This window comes from Salmo salar, chromosome ssa20 (assembly GCF_905237065.1).
Source record: "Salmo salar chromosome ssa20, Ssal_v3.1, whole genome shotgun sequence".
Lineage (NCBI taxonomy): Eukaryota > Metazoa > Chordata > Actinopteri > Salmoniformes > Salmonidae > Salmo > Salmo salar.
In genome coordinates this window covers 20,797,985-20,819,279 of record NC_059461.1, presented here as the reverse complement: position 1 = coordinate 20,819,279, position 21,295 = coordinate 20,797,985, and the positions used below count along the sequence as shown (strand labels likewise).

At 41.6% G+C, this 21,295-nt stretch overlaps 3 protein-coding genes across 4 annotated transcripts in view; 1 reads left to right on the top strand and 2 right to left on the bottom strand.

Moving 5' to 3' along the window:
* LOC123729141 (glutathione hydrolase 1 proenzyme) overlaps nucleotides 1–2,242 on the bottom strand; it is a 33,291-nt gene extending 31,049 nt beyond the window's left edge. For both annotated transcript variants that reach the window (XM_045703066.1, XM_045703067.1), the window contains exon 1: nucleotides 1,962–2,242. The gene's annotated coding sequence lies outside the window, so the exon portion shown is untranslated. The remainder of the gene's footprint in view (nucleotides 1–1,961) is intronic.
* The window catches only part of anapc5 (anaphase promoting complex subunit 5), an 87,155-nt gene extending 80,676 nt beyond the window's left edge, over nucleotides 1–6,479 (top strand). Inside the window, 1 exon segment of the mRNA NM_001165333.1 lies at nucleotides 6,042–6,479. Within this exon segment, the coding sequence (NP_001158805.1) occupies nucleotides 6,042–6,253 (212 nt within the window). The 3' untranslated portion in view covers nucleotides 6,254–6,479.
* Nucleotides 6,480–9,389: 2,910 nt separating this feature from the next.
* LOC106579829 (glutathione hydrolase 1 proenzyme) overlaps nucleotides 9,390–21,295 on the bottom strand; it is a 30,098-nt gene continuing 18,192 nt past the window's right edge. Inside the window, 13 exon segments of the mRNA XM_045703065.1 lie at nucleotides 9,390–10,722; nucleotides 10,851–10,964; nucleotides 11,103–11,180; nucleotides 11,183–11,217; nucleotides 11,365–11,489; nucleotides 11,741–11,928; nucleotides 13,722–13,858; nucleotides 14,598–14,747; nucleotides 14,893–15,053; nucleotides 16,077–16,269; nucleotides 16,623–16,712; nucleotides 16,800–16,930; nucleotides 17,057–17,254. Coding sequence (XP_045559021.1) covers nucleotides 10,576–10,722; nucleotides 10,851–10,964; nucleotides 11,103–11,180; nucleotides 11,183–11,217; nucleotides 11,365–11,489; nucleotides 11,741–11,928; nucleotides 13,722–13,858; nucleotides 14,598–14,747; nucleotides 14,893–15,053; nucleotides 16,077–16,269; nucleotides 16,623–16,712; nucleotides 16,800–16,930; nucleotides 17,057–17,250 — 1,743 coding nt within the window. The 5' untranslated portion in view covers nucleotides 17,251–17,254 and the 3' untranslated portion in view covers nucleotides 9,390–10,575.

Here is a 21,295-nt window from a genome sequence, read left to right as displayed (position 1 = left end):
ATACCGCCCAAACAGATCCACAGATGATGCAATCTCTATTGTACTCCACACTGCTCTTTCCCACCTGGACAAAATAAACACTTATGTGAGAATGCTATTCATTGACTACAGCTCAGCATTCAACACCATAGTACCCTCAAAGCTCATCACTAAGCTAAGGATCCTGGGACTAAACACCTCCCTCTGCAACTGGATCCTGGATTTCCTGATGGGCCGCCCCCAGGTGGTGAGGGTAGGTGACAACACATCTTCCACTCTGATCCTCAACACTGGAGCCCCCTCGGGGTTGTGTGCTCAGTCCCCTCCTGTACTCCCTGTATCACCCGCGACTGCATGGCCAGGTGCATGACCAGGCACGACTCCAACACCATCATTAAGTTTGCAGACGACACAACAGTGGTAGGTCTGATCACCGACAATGACGAGACAGACTATAGGGAGGAGGTCAGAGCACTCCACCATTCTCATCGACGGGGCTGTAGTGGAGCAGGTCGAGAGCTTCAAGTTCCTTGGTGTCCACATCAACAACAAACTAGAATGGTCCAAACACACCAAGACAGTCGTGAAGAGGGCACGACAAAGCCTGTTCCCCCTCAGGAAACTAAAAAGATTTGTCAATGGCCCTTTGTTCCTCAAAACGTTCTACAGCTGCAACATCGAGAGCATCCTGACTGGTTGCATGACTGCCTGGTACGGAAATTGCTCTGCCTCTGACCGCAAGGCACTACAGAGGGTAGTGCGTACGGCCCAGTACATCACTGAGGCTAAGCTGCCTGCCATCCAGGACCTCTACACCAGGCGGTGTCAGAGGAAGGACCTAAAAATTGTCGAAGACCCCAGCCACCCCAGTCATAGACTGTTCTCTCTACTACCGCATGTCAAGCGGTACCGGAGTGCCAAGTCTAGGACAAAAAGGCTTCTTAACAGTTTTTACCCCCAAGCCATAAGACTCCTGAACAGGTAATCAAATGGCTACCCAGACTATTTGCATTGTGTGCCCCCCCCCCCCAACCCCTCTTTTTACGCTGCTGCTACTCTCTGTTTATCATATATGCATAGTCACTTTAACTATACATTCATGTACATACTACCTCAATTGGGCCGACCAACCAGTGCTCCCGCACATTGGCTGACCGGGCTATCTGCATTTTGTCCCACCACCCACCACCCGCCATTTGCACTAATGGTTAGAGCCTGTAAGTAAGCATTTCACTGTAAAGTCTACACCTGTTGTATTCGGCGCACATGACAAATCAACTTTGATTTCATTTGAAGTTAGTTCCAGTACCACCAAGCTGCTGCAAAATGTAGTTCAATTACTAGTTGAACTACAAGTAGTTCCCTGATTGCTACACAACATTAGTCATGGTTAGTATCACGCTAAGACACAGGAATGCAAGATGTCTTGAAAATTCCCAAGCATAATCCATTCTGTCAAGTTTGGATTTGGCTCTATTTATTCACTATCTATGCATCATGTTTCTAGGGACGGATCAGGATTTCAAAGCATGTTATCAGCTGAAAATGAGTCATTTCTATAAGAATAGCAGCAGTATGATTACATGACTATTAATGCGCTATAACAGTACATCTGATAGTCCTGTTTGTTAGCTCAATCGTAAGCTCCTCTCTCTTTCAGAGGTTGTCCAATCTGTAGTTAATTACGCTGAAGACTTGACAGAGGAGATTGTAGAATCTCTTTAATCAAGGCAAGGAGATAACCCAGAGTGCCAAAGCTGCATGACAGCCACATCACAGGGGACCCTCTTTTAAATTAGCTCTGGTTTAATTGAATAAGACTCACGTTATCAGCATTCATGCTATTGCAAATCGGCACGTGTCTCAATTATATTTTGGTTTGTAACTCAATTAAAAGAGCTGATCCATCATCCACTGTATAGTTAGTAGACATGCTATGGTTAGGTTAGAGTTACTGTAACAACTGAAGAATGAAAATGTACCTGTATAGGCAACTGAGTTCAAAATGTTGCGTCTGCAGTAAGGTAGTAAAGTCTATTCTTCACAATATCCCATTAAAAAGGACTCCTCGTTGCTTCAGACGTAGTGCGGTTACATCTGTATTGATCCTGTTTCAATGTCTGCCTCTTGTTAAAAGGGAAGTCAGTAAGAGGTGGCTGCTAGCCTCCCACCCAAACTGTCCATTTGCAATCAATACTTTTTGTTGTGCGTGTCTCTCTTTCTCTCTCTGTGTGTGTGTGTGTGTCTCTCTTTCTCTCTCTCTGTGTGTGTGTGTGTGTGTGTGTGTGTGTGTGTGTGTGTGTGTGTGTGTGTGTGTGTGTGTGTGTGTGTGTGTGTGTGTGTGTGTGTGTGTGTGTGTGTGTGTGTGTGTGTGTGTGTGTGTGTGTGTTCCCATCCTACATGTATTTCGTTTCTCAGCTCTCTATATGCGCACGTCCAATCTCTACCCCTCACATACACAGCCTAATAAGTCCTTTGTAGAGGACTCAGGAACAGCTATTCTATGCGGCCTGTGAAAATCTTTCATTTTCAGTTCTCTATCTACTCTCCTTACTTACTTCTTCATTTGCGGCTTAAAAGGTGTATGCAAATAATTTCTTTCCGTTGGCTCTGATCTGTAGTTTGTTACAGACATCATTCTCACCTTAAAAACATCAACTCTTTTGTGTCTGTCTGCCCTCACAAATGTGTCTGCGCCATTCATAGAGTAGTTGTTTTTAGTCTAATGTTTAGAATGTATTGCGCAATGGCAGACCTAAACAAAATGCTACATTAAACATCAAAAGAAGAACCAAATGCTCATCCATCATATAATGTTTATTGAACTCTCATATACTGCAGGATTCATCAGAAGGACACCATAGTACTAAAGTTAGAGATGCAGACTGTGCAATGCTGTGGCATGCTAAAGCTCTCTGAAACTTTAAATTACAGAGGTGTTGGTGAATATCCTAAAAGTAATGCTTCTGCCTGGTGCAAGGCACATTAAGCACATTACAGTATTCAGGTATAGCTCTTTTCAGATGAAAGCCTTCACCCCTTAAATTAATAAAAAAAAAAAATTAAATACAGTTTTCTATGTGTCTCATCTACAGTAGCATTACATTATTGTTGCTGGAACTTCTCTACATCCTCTTTATACCGTATATATCCAGCTAGTCCTGCACTTAAAGCAGATTTGTCGATTTCATCATCATTTCATAATATATCATCAATCAGGTGTGTCTGTGATAATGCTGCTCTTGTTACACAATTCCTTGTTTTCATAAAATAGGAAGAGTGAAAAATGTGGCCTTAAGGCACTTTGAGTAATACTGTCTCTTCTTGTCTGATTTGGCAGGATCTGGGCTTGGAAGGAACGTCCCTAAATGACATCTTATATAAGAACGCTGCTTTTCTCAACCTGGTGGATCCCATCTCCCATGAGCTGCTGCTAAGCCTGGCTCGTGAGATGCAGTGTCCCAAGAAGGTAAGATCTCCAAAACCCTTATCTCAAGGTGTATTGTCTGCTTAGCTTGGAATCAAACTTCCAGAAATCAAGATGTCGATAGAATAAGTATCATCATGAATAGAATGATATGCTGTTCCAATACAATCACTAATGAGGAAAGTCTTCCACATTTGCCATGCAAATGGTTTGGCTTTATAATGATTGGTGCTACATAGGGTTGCAAAGCTACCAGTAATTTACCAAAGTTAACCAAAGTTAGAGCTATGAATGATGGGAAATACCACATGGCGGAGCCCCATGTCACAGCCATTGCTGCCTTGAACAAAACTGAGGGTCTTTATAGGTGTCAGACCGACTCTAACTTGCAGGAGGGGTGAAGTCAGGCGCAGGAGACCAACACACGTTTAATGCACAAAGTCCAAACAGTGCTGTCAAACAAGGCAGGGTACAAAATCCAAAGACAGGATAGAACCCAAACATGAGTCGGGACGCAGCCCAGCAAACCCTAATGCCTAAATAGAACGGCAGATGAAAACCAAATTCCCCAACCTAAGAAAGACGACACAAAATAATCCCGCACAACCCCAAACCAAAAACAGACAGACTAAATACCCCACTAAGGAATTAACACAAAACAGGTATTAACCTAAAAAGACATCACCAAAAGAAACAGAAAAGGAGATGGGTGGCAGCTAGTAGGCCGGCGACGACGACCGCCGAGCGCCGCCTGAACGGGGAGAGGCGCCACCTTCTGTGGATGTTGTGAGAATAGGTAAGGAAGGGTCATGACTCAGAACATAGAACACCTTTACACTGTCTTCCAGTGCTGTAGCTATCTGTATGTAGGGCGTTCCACTAATTCAGTGGCTTTTGAGAAGTGTAACTTGGTCCCCAAAAACGTTTTGATTTCACCTAATTTGAACATTGTCATAAAGAGCACATGTTCAACTTGATGAAAAACAAGTTTTCCCATCTCAAGAGATAGAAATAAGACTCTACTAAGTAGCAGATAAAGGAACAGGGTTGACTCTAACAGGGTTGATGATTTCATATTAAATCAGCCATAAATCCTCTCGTGACAGGGGGAATGAAAGCTTGTTGTGTACCTCAGGGAGGGGCAACTGAATGCAAGCTTCACAAAAAAATGTTACATTGTTAAAACGTTTCAAGCCTGTCTATCTATGGGTAACATGGTTAACATGTTATTCTCGACACGCTCAGTTTTCCACCACAGAACACCAGAAAACTGCCAAAAAGAGTAGAACCAGATCACCTGCTTTTTTACACTATGATTTAACTATTAATGTTACATTTTTCTTTTGAAACCAAATATTTTAAAATGGAGTAGTTTCACCAGATTAAAATTTGAGTTCAATTAATGTAACAGGATTGACCTTAAAATGAGTGACAGACATAAATGAATCACTAATCACATTAAATAAATAATCATCATCAGAAATAACTTTTTCAAAGTAACAAAATAACCAGGGTTTTACAATGATGGGGAAACTAGGATACATTTTGGGTGCATGTGGGTTGAAATCTTCCTAGAAGTGACACGGTGTTGATGAAGGGACAGATTTATTGAAGGTGGTCTATCTTAAAGGCACTTCATTTCATACAACAGGCTTTTAAAATGCAATATTGGTGCACAATTTCTACTTCAAATATTAAAGGGACGCAAACCGCACTCTTTTCGTGGAACGACCCATGTGTATATCTGTCGTGTTAACAGGAAAGCTCAAGTGCTGAAGGCCTTGAACCGGACCACTGAAGCATACAGTATCCTGCAGAGGCTGCAGCTGTACTGCGAGAAGATCAAGTACACAGAGATGATCATCCGGTAGGCTCTAAATGAAACAGACTCCATATTTTTGGGTTAAGGGTTGTTTATCAGATATGTGTTTTAGACATATTGGTATGCCTTGTGCAGGGTGATGCTGGTCACAGCTGAGTTGCATTGGGAGTCGTCAGGTTTTGCCACAGCCCTTCCTCTCCTGCTACAGGCCCTGGCCCTGGCCAGACAGCACCACCTACAGGCCATGTCCTCCGAGACCATCCTTCACCTGGCTTTCACTCAGGTCAGCACAACAGACGCGCACATGCAATATGTAACCCTGTTATGGCAAACACACCACCGTATACTCTCTAAAACCCCTACACATACTAACACACACATCTTCAAACCCCTTAACTTAGACAGAACTGCATATTGTATGCAAAGTAAACTCCCACATTTAGGCAAAACAAGGAAATTCATACTGGGTTATATTTCAAAACTCCAATAGTTTTTTCTTCTCCTTCCCCCTGTCCAGTTGATGCTGGGAGTGCCGGAGCAGGCTCTGGGTGTCCTTCATGAGGCGATGGAGCCCATCCTGGCACACGGAGCGGTCATGGATAAGGGCAGAGCTCTGCTGCTAGCAGCCCGCTGTCAGATGGCCATGGCTGGGACCCGGTCCAATGGCCAGAGGCATGCAGGTAGCACACATCCCCAACACAAACTTAATATCACTCACTACCTCAAATGTACATGTTTGTGGATACAATTACTTTGTCATGTAAGTACATAGACAGGAGTCTTTCAGTCTTCCTCCTTGTTGTCTCCCTCCAGCTTTAGGCCTGGCTGTGCAATCGCTGGGAGAGGCTGCAGCCTACTTCTCCATGCTGGACTGTAAGGATCGTCTCCGTGACGTCCACTACCTGCAGGCCCGGCTGCACCACACCCTGGGACAAACCCCCCAGCGCAACAAATGTGCCATGCTGTTCCGCCTCCTGGACCAGGAGCTGCAGGCGCCGGGGGCAGCTGTCGCCATGCGACTCTGAACGGTCATCACCACCCTGCCTTCTCCGACACAGACCGGAACATATACTGGTGTACTCTGTCATTGTCATGGACTTCGCATTCTATCCTATCTTTTGGTTCAAATTGCAACATTGCTTGTGTGTTAAAGAGTAGAGAAACAACTGGTTTAGGGCACTCCCAATTTACATTGCAAACTTGTATCATCTATCTACAATATAAAGATCAGACTTTAAGTCTCTAATCTTTTGTCATGTTTGTTGTGCTTTTTTGGGCAAAACAGAGAACAAGAACATTTCTAATTTGTTCCACCTGAAAATGTTTGTCTGACTACCACTTGATGTCAAGCACAGCTGTTGGCAAAAGAGTGCAGCCTGGTTGGGCCTCCCCACAATTTTAACATTTATTTGCAGTAAAAACAGTTCCAACAAACGTAGGTGTTTCCCTCAGAAATGTGCAGGATCCAGAGGCCTCGATATGGAAACCTAGATGCCGCCACACCACCTCTTTGAGTAGCACCCACATAGTATTTGAATTTCAGCATACATACCGTTATACAACAGTTTATCCTTTATTCAGGACCAGAGAGATCTGATTCTTTAGAGCTAGTCATAGCCTCTGTTGTAGGATGTCATTAGAATAGATCTGGGCTATAGAGATAGAGGACTTGTCTTTGCATCTGCAATTATAGCATCTGTGACGGTATGGGCAGCTCCATTGAGGATCTCTTCATTTTTAAGTAGTACATTTTCTTCACGATTGGCTAATCCCTCCTGATGACCAGGTTGGACATGACTCCAACAGGAGGGATCAGCCAATGAATTTGGAAGTCCCACCCAGTTGACACATTAAAATGGTGGAAGTCTTCAATGACACTGCCCATGCTAATTTTGCCCTTTGGCCACTATCATTCTCTATGATATGTACTTGTATTTTGTCATTTATCATCATGTTCTTCAAAGTCCCAGTGGTGGGATCCCATCATAGGTCAAATATAAATATCCAGAGATATCTAGCATAGAGGATCCGCATTCTCATCTACGCTTAGAGAATGAGAAATGGTTTAATGTTTCTCAGCTGTCGGAGTTACCACGATATGATGAGTGAGAGTAATATCAAATCAGAGCCGGGCAGAAGATGAGTATGTTTTAGAGAGAGCATTGTGATTTTTCTTCAACTGGAAGCATGCCAATGGAATTCATCATTTTAGCGAAGGAAAAGATTTCCCAGAGATATGCGCACATCAATGTAATAGTCCTGAGATGATTTGAAATGATATCTTTGTGTGTGTGCCATAACATGACAATCTGTGCACATTGTTTTTGTTAGTCTGGTGTAGATTTATGCGACCTGTGAGAGTGATAATGTTTTTATTGGGTTAAGTTATTCAGCATACTCAGTCAGTACCAGTCATGAGCGCTATTATATTTACATTCTCTTCATAATGGCATTGATCCAAGATCAGGTCTTATGAAATATTTGGATATTTTCAATATCCTGAATTGCCCTTTGGTTTGTATAGTAGCTTAGCCTAATAGCATTTAAAACATGACCTAACATTGGTATGAAAACACTGAAGTTTTATTACTGAAACAAAGCACTGACACGGTGATATAGCCCTGAGCCTTCAAATATTACATTCTGGGTCTAAGCATTTGAGGTACAAAGCAGAACCAATTTAGTTGAAAGCCAATGTAATATTTAAATTTGAGTGGGCTGGTTTTTGAGAATGTTCTGCATGTCCCTCTTACATGAAAAAAGCATTGTCATCATTACTTGAGCCTTTCTGGTTGACGTCAACGGCTTACATTAGACAAAAAGAAAGTATGTTCCATTGCCCTATCAGTCTTAACTTTACCATGTAGGTTTGTTCCAGATGTTTATTGGTATGTTTGCACAAGAAGTACTCCAAGACCGTGTGTGGGGTCTGAAATACGCTACATGTCACTTCGCTCTATAAACAAATACAGTAGATAATGGGCCTCCATGGGACAGGAGACGGGACAGAGACTGTCTGTGTAAATACACACAGACTCACACTGCATCATTCACTCTGCTCTTGTGTGCGTGTGTTTATATATCTAGAGCGAGATGGAGAGGGTGAGCTGCAGCCGTGGGATGTCTTTTCATCAGACAACACTAGATGGGGCATGTGCCTAGTGATGCTTAATGTCCTCTGAACCAGTGGCCTGCCCTGTATGTGAGCACTGTGCATCAACACTGACACTATACTCTGTTCAGGCCTGTTCTGTCAAGAGTATCACATTAGTCGGGGGAATGGGTTATGTTCTATTAGCACAGTTAGATGAGCTGTATCAAAGGATTGAAATACCCTTGCTTTGCTATTTTTGTATGTAATATACAGCTTCATTAGCCATCATTTCCCATCTGCCCACAGGCTGAGTGCTGTCTGAATGAATATGGATCTTCTTGCTCATACAGGGAAGCAGAGAGTAGAGAGTATGCAGATAGTGTCTCAGGCCACATTCAATAGGGCCAACCGGGTTGTAGCCTAGACAACAGGATACTACCATAGATGGACTTTAGTTGGCAGTCACTTCTCTGTGCACTTACTCAGCAGCTACAGGTAACTGCCAAAATAAAGGAAACATCAACATAAAGTGTCTTAATAAAGGAGAAGAGCACACTTTGATAGAGAGGAAGTATTTAGCCTGAGTCGGCTATGTAGCCTCCTATGCATCACTGGTCCATGGAAGCAATTGCTTCAGTGAATAATCCATTTGGAGGCTTTTGTAAAAGCCGAAGCTGGAGCCAAATTCCACATCTTGCTAATATTTGTCAGAAGGAAGCTGCTGTGTATTATGTTCTTCAGACTATTGAAGGAAGTCGAGCCCAATTTTTAGGTTGTAGGTGTAAAATTGTACTTCAGTCAGTTGTTTAGACATCATGTAGCTGTTATTAATCCTGTGTGGGTATCCCATGCGGTTACAGTTTACATACAGTAAATACATACAATTGAATTTAAAAGTTAATATTTGAAACATGTATTATGCAATATAATACATGTTTCAAATATTAACTTTTAAATGAAATTGTATATATTTACTGTATGTAAACTGTTCTTTGGTTACAGGTATCGATGCAGAGAAATAAGCCTCTAAGAATATTGGGAACAGGGTGACTAATGTAAAATATATCTTATTTTAAACATTTTAATAACAAGCATGGCATGAGAACAATGCATGTTTAAAAATATATATACGCAAATGTAAAATACACTATACATTCACTGTACTGCTATGGTCTTACTCCATATTAAACATTAACAATTGATGTGTTTTTCTCAACATTCTGCATCACAAAAAAATATAAAAATACCATTTGAATAGTTAAATGGCAGCCATATTTGAGCCCTTGTTAACAATAGGCCCCCATGGGCAACGGTCAGAGTTGAGATGAAATCAGAAAAACAGAAATCACAGTTTTCAGTTAACAGATCAGAATATGCTTCCTCATGAAAGATAAAATGTCGCTACCTGTGACCAACATCTTCATAAGGCAGATGGTAGACCTGTAGCCTGGTTGCCAGATCTGTTGGTGATTTAGCCAACCCATAAAACACCAACAGATATAGCAACCTGACCAGTTAAGACCTGAGGTTAAGGCCTGAGGTTAAAACATACAGACCATTTTTCCTTGATGGAGAGATAAAACAGTCATTTCTCTACATTTGATTTGTTCAATGGACAGACAAACTACTTTGACAACCTTCCATATTGGTGTTCATATTCTCCCCTAAAACATTGCTTTCCTTAAATCTCAGATAAATGGCTATTTTTCTGTCAAACAGAATGATCGCTCATCATCACAGAGTAATTTGATTAAAATGTTGGCTAAAATTTCCTAGGCAAACTATTTCATAATGTATATCAGAAGATTCATGGCGTCCATAAAGTTCTAGCCCATTGGTATTTACATCCAGCAGGAATCGAAAGTTGCAGTCCAGCTTTCTGCTACCCCACTGCATTGCATTAATAAACTTCCATCTTCAGGATAATCGATAATGATGATCTCTTGATACAGCTAGGATAAAAAAAATGCCACTTTCAGAGTTGCAACCTCACTTCTTTTTCAAAACACAAAAATAAATAATGAATAATGCTGAAATAAAAGCAGAAATGCTGCCGATTATTTGGTGTGAAGGGAGGAGGTATTGATGTGGAGTAAAGTCATTTTCCATGTCTTGAAATGAATCTCAGCTGAAGAGAGTGGCTGTGTAACCTTGAGGAGGCATTGTTTGCGTGTCTTTCCAGATACTTAGCTCTATCCCTGCCTCTTTTTGGAGGTACACTCCAGGTTTGGGAAGGAAGGGGTGAGGTAAGACTCAGTAGCCCGCTGGATAGCCCCCTTTCCTGTGGTCAGACTCGGCACAGAGCCGCTCGCCCTGTCTCACCACCGCCTGAACCACTGAATCATTATACAGGGGCCTGGTTCTTACATGGTTCTTCTTTTCCAGGCCATCTAATACACTCTTTTACACAAACACACACATACATAAACACAGAAATAAACACACACACACAGAGATTCAAGTCCATAGTTGAAACCAATTTTTATAATTCAACAATATACGATGCAATATTGTTCAGAATTACCCACCTTTTCAAAGTCGTCCTCCGCTACAGTCGTATTTGGTTTGAGTTGATTGTGAATTCGAGGTAGTGTCACAGCTTTTTTGAGGTCGTAGTCAAAGAACAAGGTATTCAGAATCACCTATGTAAATGAGAAAAGGAAGCTTCTTGTACTCTGATTCATCACAATATCACTATGTAAGGATAGATGGATATCATGTGTTAGTATAGGCTATATCTGTTTTAGAGAGGACATTTATGTGTATGGATCAAAACTTACTAGGGCAGTTGCTGTGATGATCTTTGTTCCACCAGAGGCTCCCACCACCATTTTCACTCTATTGTCTTTGTCGGGGAGATAATAGTTGGGCACATAGAAGAGAGAGGCCTTTTACCTAAAAATGAGAGAGAGACAAATCTTCAGACCAAAAGGTATTCTCAGAAAGCAAACCAGCCAAGGATCAAGCTGGAGCCATGTGTAAATTGAGAACTTTCAGTAGCCTACCAGAAATAAGGATATTGATTTCAGTTCCTATTCTCACCAGGCTGGATTAAGTTAGGAGATGGAGGGATTCCAAAGCCGTTGTTGATGTACGGAGAGCTGAAGTCATCCATCTCATCATTGAAAATGATGCCAGTTGATTGGGACATGACTTTGGAGCCAAAACTGAAGATAGGAATGATAGTTAAGTAGTTAGAGTTAAGTAATTATAGGAGTTAAGTAACCTATACATGTTATTTTTGGGTTAAATGCAAATAGAAGATTCTTAGTAAGACCATCGGCAACAAAGTTTGTTTAGAGTGCACATGTATACTATATTAAGGATCTGTCTCTGGATATCTATAATCTACCCTGTAGCATTATGTATTCATCAGTCCTATTGTCTCAGAGGAGGTCTTGCCTTGTAGGACTCTTACTAATTATTGATTGTGCTGGTGGCAGCCACAGCACTTCCATCCTCAGCTATGACGGACAGGTGTGCTGTCCCATGATTGTCTTTGACAAAATAATCTGGCTCGTAGTAGCTGTCTGGTTGAGTGGTGTCATCTGTGATCTTGCTCCTGATCCCGTCAGCAAAGTAGTCTGAGGTCATGTTGTGGATGAGCTGGAGAGAAGATAAAATCATCAAATAGGAATTCAATTAGTTTCTCCTGGCAATGTTGAACAGCAGTCAACAGCATGTGATTATAGAGCATGTTCAGTAAACAACTACAAACCATTTTTATTTTAAAGTCAAATACAGTGCATTCGGAAAGTATTCAGACCCCTTCCCTTTTTCCACATTTTGTTACATTACAGCCTTATTAAAAAAGAAAATCCTCATCAATCTACACACAACACCCCATAATGACAAAGCGATAACAGATTTTAAGAAATGTTTGCAAATATATAAAAATGTAAATTTACATACAGTAAGTATTCAGACCCTTTGCTATGAGACTCAAAATTGAGATCAGGTGCATCCTGTTTCCATTGATCATCCTTGAGATGTTTCTACAACTTGATTGGAGTCCACCTTTGGTAAATTCAATTGATTGGACATGATTTGGAAAGGCACACACCTGTCTATGTAAGGTCCCACAGTTGACAGTCACAGCAAAAACCAAGCCATGAGGTCAAAGGAATTGTACGTGGAGCTCCGAGACAGGATTATGTCAAGGCACAGATCTGGGGAAGGATACCAAAACATTTCTGCAGCATTGAAGGTCCCCAAGAACACAGTGGCCTCCATCATTCTTAAATTGAAGAAGTTTGGAACCACCAAGACTCTTCCTAGAACTGGCCGCCCGGCCAAACTGACCAATCGGCGGAGAAGGCCCTTGATCGTAGAAGTGACCAAGAACCCGATGGTCACTCTGACAGAGCTCCAGAGTTCCTCTGTGGAGATGGGAGAACCTTCCAGAAGGACAACCATCTCTGCAGCACTCCACCAATCAGGCCTTTACTGTAGAGTGGCCAGATGGAAGCCACTCCTCAATAAAAGGCGCATGACACCCTGCTTGGAGTTTGCCAAAAGGCACCTAAAAGGACTCTGAGACCATGAGAAACAAGATTCTCTGGTCTGGTGAAACCAAGATTGAACTCTTTGGCCTAAATGCCAAATGTCAAGTCTGGAGAAAGTGTGGCACCATCCCTACGTTGTACCATGGTGGCGGCAGCATCATGCTGTGGGGATGTTTTTCAGAGGCAGGGACTGGGAGACTAGTCAGGACTGAGGGAAAGATTAATGGAGTAAAGTACAGAGAGATCCTTGATAAAAACCTGCTCTAGAACACTCAGGACCTCAGACTGGGGTGAAGGTTCACCTTCCAACAGGACATCGACCCTAAGCACACAGCCAAGACAATGCAAGAGTGGCTTCGGGACTAGTCTCTGAATGTCCTTGAGTGGCTCAGCCAGAGATCGGACTTGAACCCAATCAAACATCTCTGGAGAGACCTGGAAATAGCTGTACAGCAATGCTCCCCATCCAACCTGACAGAGCTTGAGAGGATCTGCAGAGAAGAATGGGAGAAACTCCCCAAAACAGGTGTGCCAAGTTTGTAGCGTCATACCCAAGAAGACTCAAGTCTGTAATCACTGCCAAAGGTGCTTCAACAAAGTACTGCGTTAAGGGTCTGAATACTTATGTAAATGTGATAGTCCAGTTTTATATTTGTAATATATTTATTTTTAATACATTTACAAAACATTCTAAAAACCTGTTTTTGCTTTGTCATTATGGGGTAATATGTGTGTAGATTGAGGGGACGACGACAATTTAATTAATTTTAGAATTAGGCTGTTAGGTAACAAAATGTGGAAAAGTCAAGAGGTCTGAATACTTTCCGAATGCACTGTGTATATATATTTGTGAGTGAAACTTTGTATTTGAAAGCTGTGTATCAGGGTTCTCACATCAGTGATATTGAGATATCGTGGATCCCCTAGTTTGCTCCTCTTGGCATAAGCAAACCGGAAAGCCTCCACGATGCGGTGATACGTCAGAGTCTTTTTCTCGGCCGTTGAAACACTTGAGCTAGTGAAGTTATACCCTGTTGAAAAAACACAACAAAATGTAGATCTAATACACGGGTGAGTAAACTTTTTGACTCTAAGGCCACATCGGGGATTTCAAAATTCAATGGATGGCCGCACTGATTTTTTGGCGACCGATTTGTTTGTAAAAATTAATTTGTGGGCCAGAAAAAGGGGAGTTATTTGAAAATGTATCGGTCCATTATCATTATCCCCCCAAAAAGCTTACAAAATCCCTCACGGGCCACATTTAATCGATCTAATATGTCAGCCCCAAAAAAGAACTGTGTTCATTTATCAAAGATACAATTTTAATGTAATTCGATGTTTCCATCACAGGGTCATTTCCGTCTGATTCCGTCCTTGTTTTTGCACAAACACTAGCAGCTATGGTTGATGTCAAGATGTAGAGGACTAGTGCAGTTTAGTTCATTTCCAGTGAGATAATGTCCAGAGAGCTTACAGTGAATCTCTCTTAAGATGAGATGACAAACTGGGAGGCCTGAGCTGTTTGTTTACAGTCAGTTAGTGGTGGATGATGATGCCCTTCTGTGTCTAAAGCACGACTAATGATCTTCTCCATGACCACACTCTCTGCATCTGGTGGATTAGCTGTAGCTGGATTCATGTAGAGGGGCGGTGGTGGTGATGGAGGGGGCGGAAACACTGTCCAAGGTGGTACAGTGGAAGGAAACCTGACATCCTCTGGTCCGTATGGCTGAGTTCAGACTCAGAGTTATCTAGGCTGCTGCTCACCGTCCACTATGTTGAGTATGAGTGCCAGGACTGGGCCGCTGGAGGGGGCGTCTGGGACGTGCATGGTGTACTCGCCCACAGTCAGCTTCAGTGGGTTCTCATTCAACACAGGCCTGTAGTCCAACAGGTCCTCCAGGGTGATAATCCCACCTGAAAAGTGAAAATAATAACTGCTGAAGAAGCACATCGACAAACTGCCTATCAGATCTGTCTTGCCTTATCATTATCATAGTGTGTACAGCAAGAATGATGAGCTTTAATAGAATATTATAATGCACAAGAAATAGAGAAAGACCTGCTGCTTGGATGTCATCAACAATTGTCTGTGCCATTGTCCCATTGTAAAAAACATCAGGTCCTTCCTCCGCTATCCTCCTGTAGGTGTCTGCTAGTTTGGGAAATTTAATGATATCATTTTCCTTCAGGATCTTTTTCTGGGAGTCACAGAACACTTCACTGGAATACAAAAACAGGAGCAAAAGACTTATCAGGAGTTATTCAAACAAATCTGTAGAGTAAAAGGACCATCATTTCCATGGCATTGTCATCATAGGTTTTACAGCGGTCAATCAAATCATCAATGGTTATAATAAATCACAGAGGAAGCCATGCATTTTGGAAATCAATGTAATCACATTTTATTGGTTGCAATATATCAATGTGGTACTCTGTGATAAAATCCAACTAATAATCCAATTACAGTACTTTATTGAGCAGAGATGGACTCAGTCGGGGTCTGAACTTAATGTTGACAGTTAGAATAGTAGATCACACAAGGTGTAATTTCTAAATGTTGTTGTACATCAGCAGTTTTTATCTTGTTATGTCATTCACTCAATTAGCCTGTCAGCTGAACATTTTGTTGATTGGTAAATTAGTCTAGCCAGCTTTCTAAATGTGTAGTAATCATGGTCAAATTACCGACCAGGGGACCCCATTGATTTTCTTATTCACTGTCACTCAGATATCATATTCAAAACTGAAAAAACAATTCTCCACCCTATGGCAAAATTTGTAGAATTTCAGGAAATGAGCTGTAAAACGGCAGCACCCCCTCAATGCCCCTTGGCAAAATGTGTAGAATTGCAGAAAATTAACTCTAAAACTCTAAAATGTTCTGCTCGCAAGGTGGGGGGCCCCCCAACAAAATGTCACTTAGGGCCCCCAAAAGATTAGGGCCGACACTGACTGCATGTGTGGGTATGGATGTTGGTACACAGACCCGCGAGCCACTGCGACCCCTCATGATGAGTTCAGATTTTTTGTGGCCCCCATCCCCATCAAAGTTGCCCATCCCTGTTATAGAACATTTAATTTACACTATCATTAAAGGGTAGCTATTATCAACCATCCATATCACTTAAGTCTATCTTTGTCAATATTATTAGATTTGTAGAAGTGGTTGTAGTGGTAATATAGCAATTACAGAATCATTTTTGTTCCATATTAGTTTTCTTTGATCTCCTGTCCTATCCTCACCACATATTGGCATCTCCTTGAATAGCGTCCTTGTTGCTGGCGATGGCCTTGGCCAGGGCTTTGCCTATATGGAAACCTACGCGTGCCAACTGAATGCTTGGCTCAAACAGCTCCTTCCATGGCAGCCTGCCGTGTCTCCTGTGTGCCATCTCGTAACCACGGATCTCCCCTGGAATGGCTATAGACAATCCACCTGTTATGCAAAGAAGTCTTTACCACATTTTGCACAAAGTTGGAACCCTGCCCAGAAAGGATTTAAAATGCGTATCAGTCCATTTCCTCATTTTGACAGGTCAAACTGTTGCCCCCTTAGCAATGCATATGATGCAGAAGGTTAGAGCTAATTTTCCTTAGAATGATGGCAGATCAGGGAAGAGGCTGCCAAAGGTCCAAACACAGTGTTATCTTCTCTTTATCCCTACCCCACTGTGATACATGACAGCTACAATATTACTATTCAACTGTTATCTCAGGATGGTTTGAACTACAGAACCTTCCTAGCCTACCCTGTACCTGACATACATTCCAGAACAGTAAAAATGGTACCTTTCTTAGGAAGCTGGGTGTTATTGCCAAACATGTCTTCCGTCGCGTTCATGGGTGCTGTCTCCCTCGCGTCAATGGTTTCTACCTTCCCTGTCGAGCAGTGATGCAAAATACAGACAAATGGATGTGTTTGTTAGTGTTTTTAATTTGTGGTGTCTTGAGGACACACTGACTCACCTGTGGAAGCGTTGTAGATGTTGAAGAAGAGACCCCCTCCAATGCCCATGCTGTGAGCGTTCAGGAGGCCAACACACAGCAGGGCGGCGATAGATGCATCCACCGCTGAGCCGTTCCTCTTCAGGATGTCCCTAGGTACGCACACACACACACTTAATGCTCCTTGTAGAGCTTAATCGTGTCCTGTCATTTGACTAAGCTTGTACCATGAATCATTGTATCAAAGGGAATTAGTTGGCTAGTGTTACGTTACTTACCTCCCCACCTCAGAGCATATCCCAGCATCTGTAGCCACGGCAGCTTTTGAGTAGAAATGGTCTGAGGGTGAGATGGGGTTCTTGTTTCCCACGTACACACACACGAGCACTCCTACTGCAGCCAGCAGGGCAGCTACCAGAAAAAGAAACACCAGGCCAGCCACCAGGCCAGCCACCGGGGACTTCCTGCTCATGTTCCTGCCCAGGGGAACCAACACACCAACACATCTTACAGTTTGACAGGAGCCTTACAGATACTGTATCTTCCTGATTTCATTTATTATATAGTTAAAAGTAGTAGGCTTTTTTAGCATGCAGTCAGTCTTAGTGCTGTGTCTGCCTGATGAAACCTTGTCAAAGGAACCTGCGAAGCGCCATGGGCATTGTATCTTAATGTCATCACTATCTTCCCAATGCAGAGGTCCCCCATGGAGCATGCTGTGGGTTGTCAATCATATACATGTGACTCAAATCTAAACTGTCAGAGGCTGTCGTTTGAGTTCCCTGCATGTGTCCCTTAATGTTTTCTGTGAGTTACAAAATGGTACGGAGGTGGTGGTTTCTGTTTGACAAGCTCCATTAAACTTTCAACTCAAGCATAATGAAACAGAAACTCCTGGTAGAAAATAGTGGTATCCTACTACCTGGGATTGAGGGTGAGTGAGCAGGGAGCAAAGAGCTGACTATAAGAGTCTAAAAATGTAAATGTGTGAATTCCTTGTGATTGTACGTTTGTCTAATGATGATACACTTTATTTCAAGTGAATATTTACTTTCACCCTTGAAAAATCATAATAGTCCTCTCCCTCAACGTTTTGTGATCCTGGCCTGAATTTACCATGTGTATGACCTCTCCTATAGAGGACACACATTTTTATCTTGAAATTATCACACAGCCCTGTGACAAAGACTGTGACAACCAACCCCGGTCTCCCTTACATAGGAAGCATAAAATTAAGAGGAAGATACAAGAAATTGAACATATACACTGAGTGTACAAACCATTAAGAACACCTTCCTAATATTGAGTTAAACCCCCTCATGCCCTAGACTCAATTCATCAGGGCATGGACTCTACAAGGTTTCGAAAGCATTCCACAGGGACGCTGGCCCATGTTGTGTCAAGTTGGCTGGATGTCCTTTGGGTGGTGGAACGTTCTTGAAACACACAGGAAACTGTTGAGTGTAAAAAACCTAGCAGTGTTGCAGTTCTTGACACAAACTGTTGTGCCTGGCACTTACTACCATGCCCCATTCAAAGGCACTTTAATATTTTGTCTTGCCCATTCACCCTCTGAATGGCACACATACACAATCCATGTCTCAATTGTCTCAAGGCTGAAAATCCTTCTTTAACCTGTCTCCTCCCCTTCATCTACACTTATTGAAGTGGATTTAACAAGTGGCATCAACAAGGGATCATAGATTTCACCTGGATTCACCTGGTCAGTCTATGTCATGGAAAGTAAACTCAATGTATACCAAACAAAATCCATTGATTTCAAAGTTTAACATTTCAAATGACGGTTTCTGCTATTGGATAAACTTTTAAATACATTTTAAGGTGAAAAATCGGAGTCTCAGTGTAATTCCATTTCTGAGGAATTGCCCTCGGGCTACACAGAAAACACGGCAACCACATCAATGTACTCTTCACCATAAAGTACATTGTGTTATAAAATAACAATTTATTATATTAACCTCTTGGGGCTAGGTGGGACGCTAGCGTGCCACCCGTGGTGCACTCCATCAACAGCAGGTGCATTTCAAGAGCGGCAAATTTGAATCCAAATAAATGTCAAAATTCAAATTTTTCAAATATACAACTATTTTACACCATTTGAAAGATAAACATCTCCTTAATCTAACCATGTTTTACGATTTCAAAAAGGTTTTACGGCGAAAGCATAAATTTAGAGTATGTTAGGACAGTACATTTACAAGAGTTGTGTGTAATGTTTTGTCAAGTCAAAGACAGGGTCACCAAAACCATAAATCCAGCTAAAATGATGCACTAACCTTTTACAATCTCCATCAGATGACACTCCTAGGACATTATGTTAGACAATGCATGCATTTTTAGTTCTATCAAGTTCATATTTATATCCAAAAACAGCGTTTTACTATGGCATTGATGTTGAGGAAATCGTTTCCCTCCAATAACCGGCAGTCAAGTCAGTACCACAAATTAAATAATTAAAATTAGAAAACATTGGTAAAATATTATATTGTCATTTAAAGAATTATAGATTTACATCTCTTGAACGCAATCAACTTGCCAGATTTAAAAATAACCTTACTGGGAAATCACACTTTGCAATAATCTGAGCACTGCGCCCAGAAAAATACGCGTTGCGATACAGACTAGCCGTCATGTTGGGGAGATCTAAAATCGAAAATACTATGTAAATAATCCATTACCTTTGATTCTCTTCATCAGATGTCACTTCCAGGTATCACAGGTCCATAACGAATGTAGTTTTGTTCAAAAAAGCTCATCATTTATGTCCAAAAATCTCCGTCTCGTTAGCACATGATGTAAGCCAGCCGGACTTCCGTCATGAACGAGGGGAAAAAATATATTTCCGTTCGTTCAAACATGTCAAACGTTGTATAGCATAAATCATTAGGGCCTTTTTAACCAGAACATGAATAATATTCAAGGTGGACGAATGCATACTCTTTTATAACGTATTGGAACGAGGGTACCCAACATGAACTCGCACGCCAGGTGTCTAATGGGACATCATCTTTCCATGGCTCTTGTTCGGTCAGATCTCCCTCCAGAAGACTCAAAACACTTTGTAAAGGCTGGTGACATCTAGTGGAAGCAATAGGAAGTGCCAAAATATTCCTAAACCCCTGTGTTTTTCAATGGGATAGGTTTAAAGTCAATACAACACATCAGGTATCCACTTCCTGTCAGAAAATGTCTCAGGGTTTTGCCTGCCAAATGAGTTCTGTTATACTCACAGACACCATTCAAACAGTTTTGGAAACTTTAGAGTGTTTTCTATCCATATATAATAAGTATATGCATATTCTAGTTACTGGGTAGGATTAGTAACCAGATTAAATCGGGTACATTTTTTTTATCCAGACGTGCAAATGCTGCCCCCTAGACCCAACAGGTTAAGAGTTTGTCTTATCAACCATTTGGCAACACTTACATAATAGATGTAACCCTGATATCTGATATATGGCCTACACTTTGGAACTAAGCTGTTCAGAAGGGAACAAAAAAACACTGTAATGAGTTACTGAACACACAAGAAAATGAACATAGAAAATGAAAACTAGAACAAATCCCCATGAAAAAAACCAACCCCAAAACACACAAAAACAACACCCCCTGCCACGCCCTGACCATTCTAAAATGACAAAGACCCTTTATACTGGTCAGGACGTGACAGACTGTCGTGGATAAGTCCCAATATTTCCGTTTATGCAGGAGCTCCTCTACATTATTTAACCTACATTTGAAGTAGCCTACCCACCCATACGGTGGCCACAGGTGCTCCTACTATTGACCTGTTTTTGAAGGAGGTGTTTGTAAACTATTAGGCCCACTACTCTCACTGTCATCCCTGGCATCTGGTCATTTCCATGGCACCACAGGTGCTGCTGCTATTTCAAATTAACCTTGAACAATATCACAATTACTATTCACAATATGATAGACATAACATATTGCACAGATTTGTCTGAGTGCATGGTCTTTTCAGAGTTTCTAATAATAACAGAAACAGGGTGCTGGACCAGCTTGTGGGAATAGAGTGATTCTGCCACTTATTCTCATAAATAGGGAATTCTATGTGCAACAGCAGTGGTGTAACACATGGGACTACAAGTGTCTGTCTGTAGAATTAATGCTGATTTCTTTCATTAATAAAATGTTCCCATTACATTACATTATCTTATGCCATTCCACCCATAATGATGTAATGATAATATAATGTGTTTAGTGTTGACATTTGTTGGAAAACCTGCATTTGATTTTTTCAATTTAATTGCGACCTATGTCATGTCGACTGTGTTTTGTCTATAAATGGCTTAAAATAAGGTTCATTTTCCACTACAATTTCTTGCGTTGGTTGAAACGAAGCACAAATGGCAATTCTCAGTTATTAGTCTAAGTGCAATTTGGATGTCTGCACAGCCCAGATCAATACCCCCAAATGAGGAGAAACAAACTTCACAAACCAATCAGAGTTATACTTCAACTACATCTTTAATAAT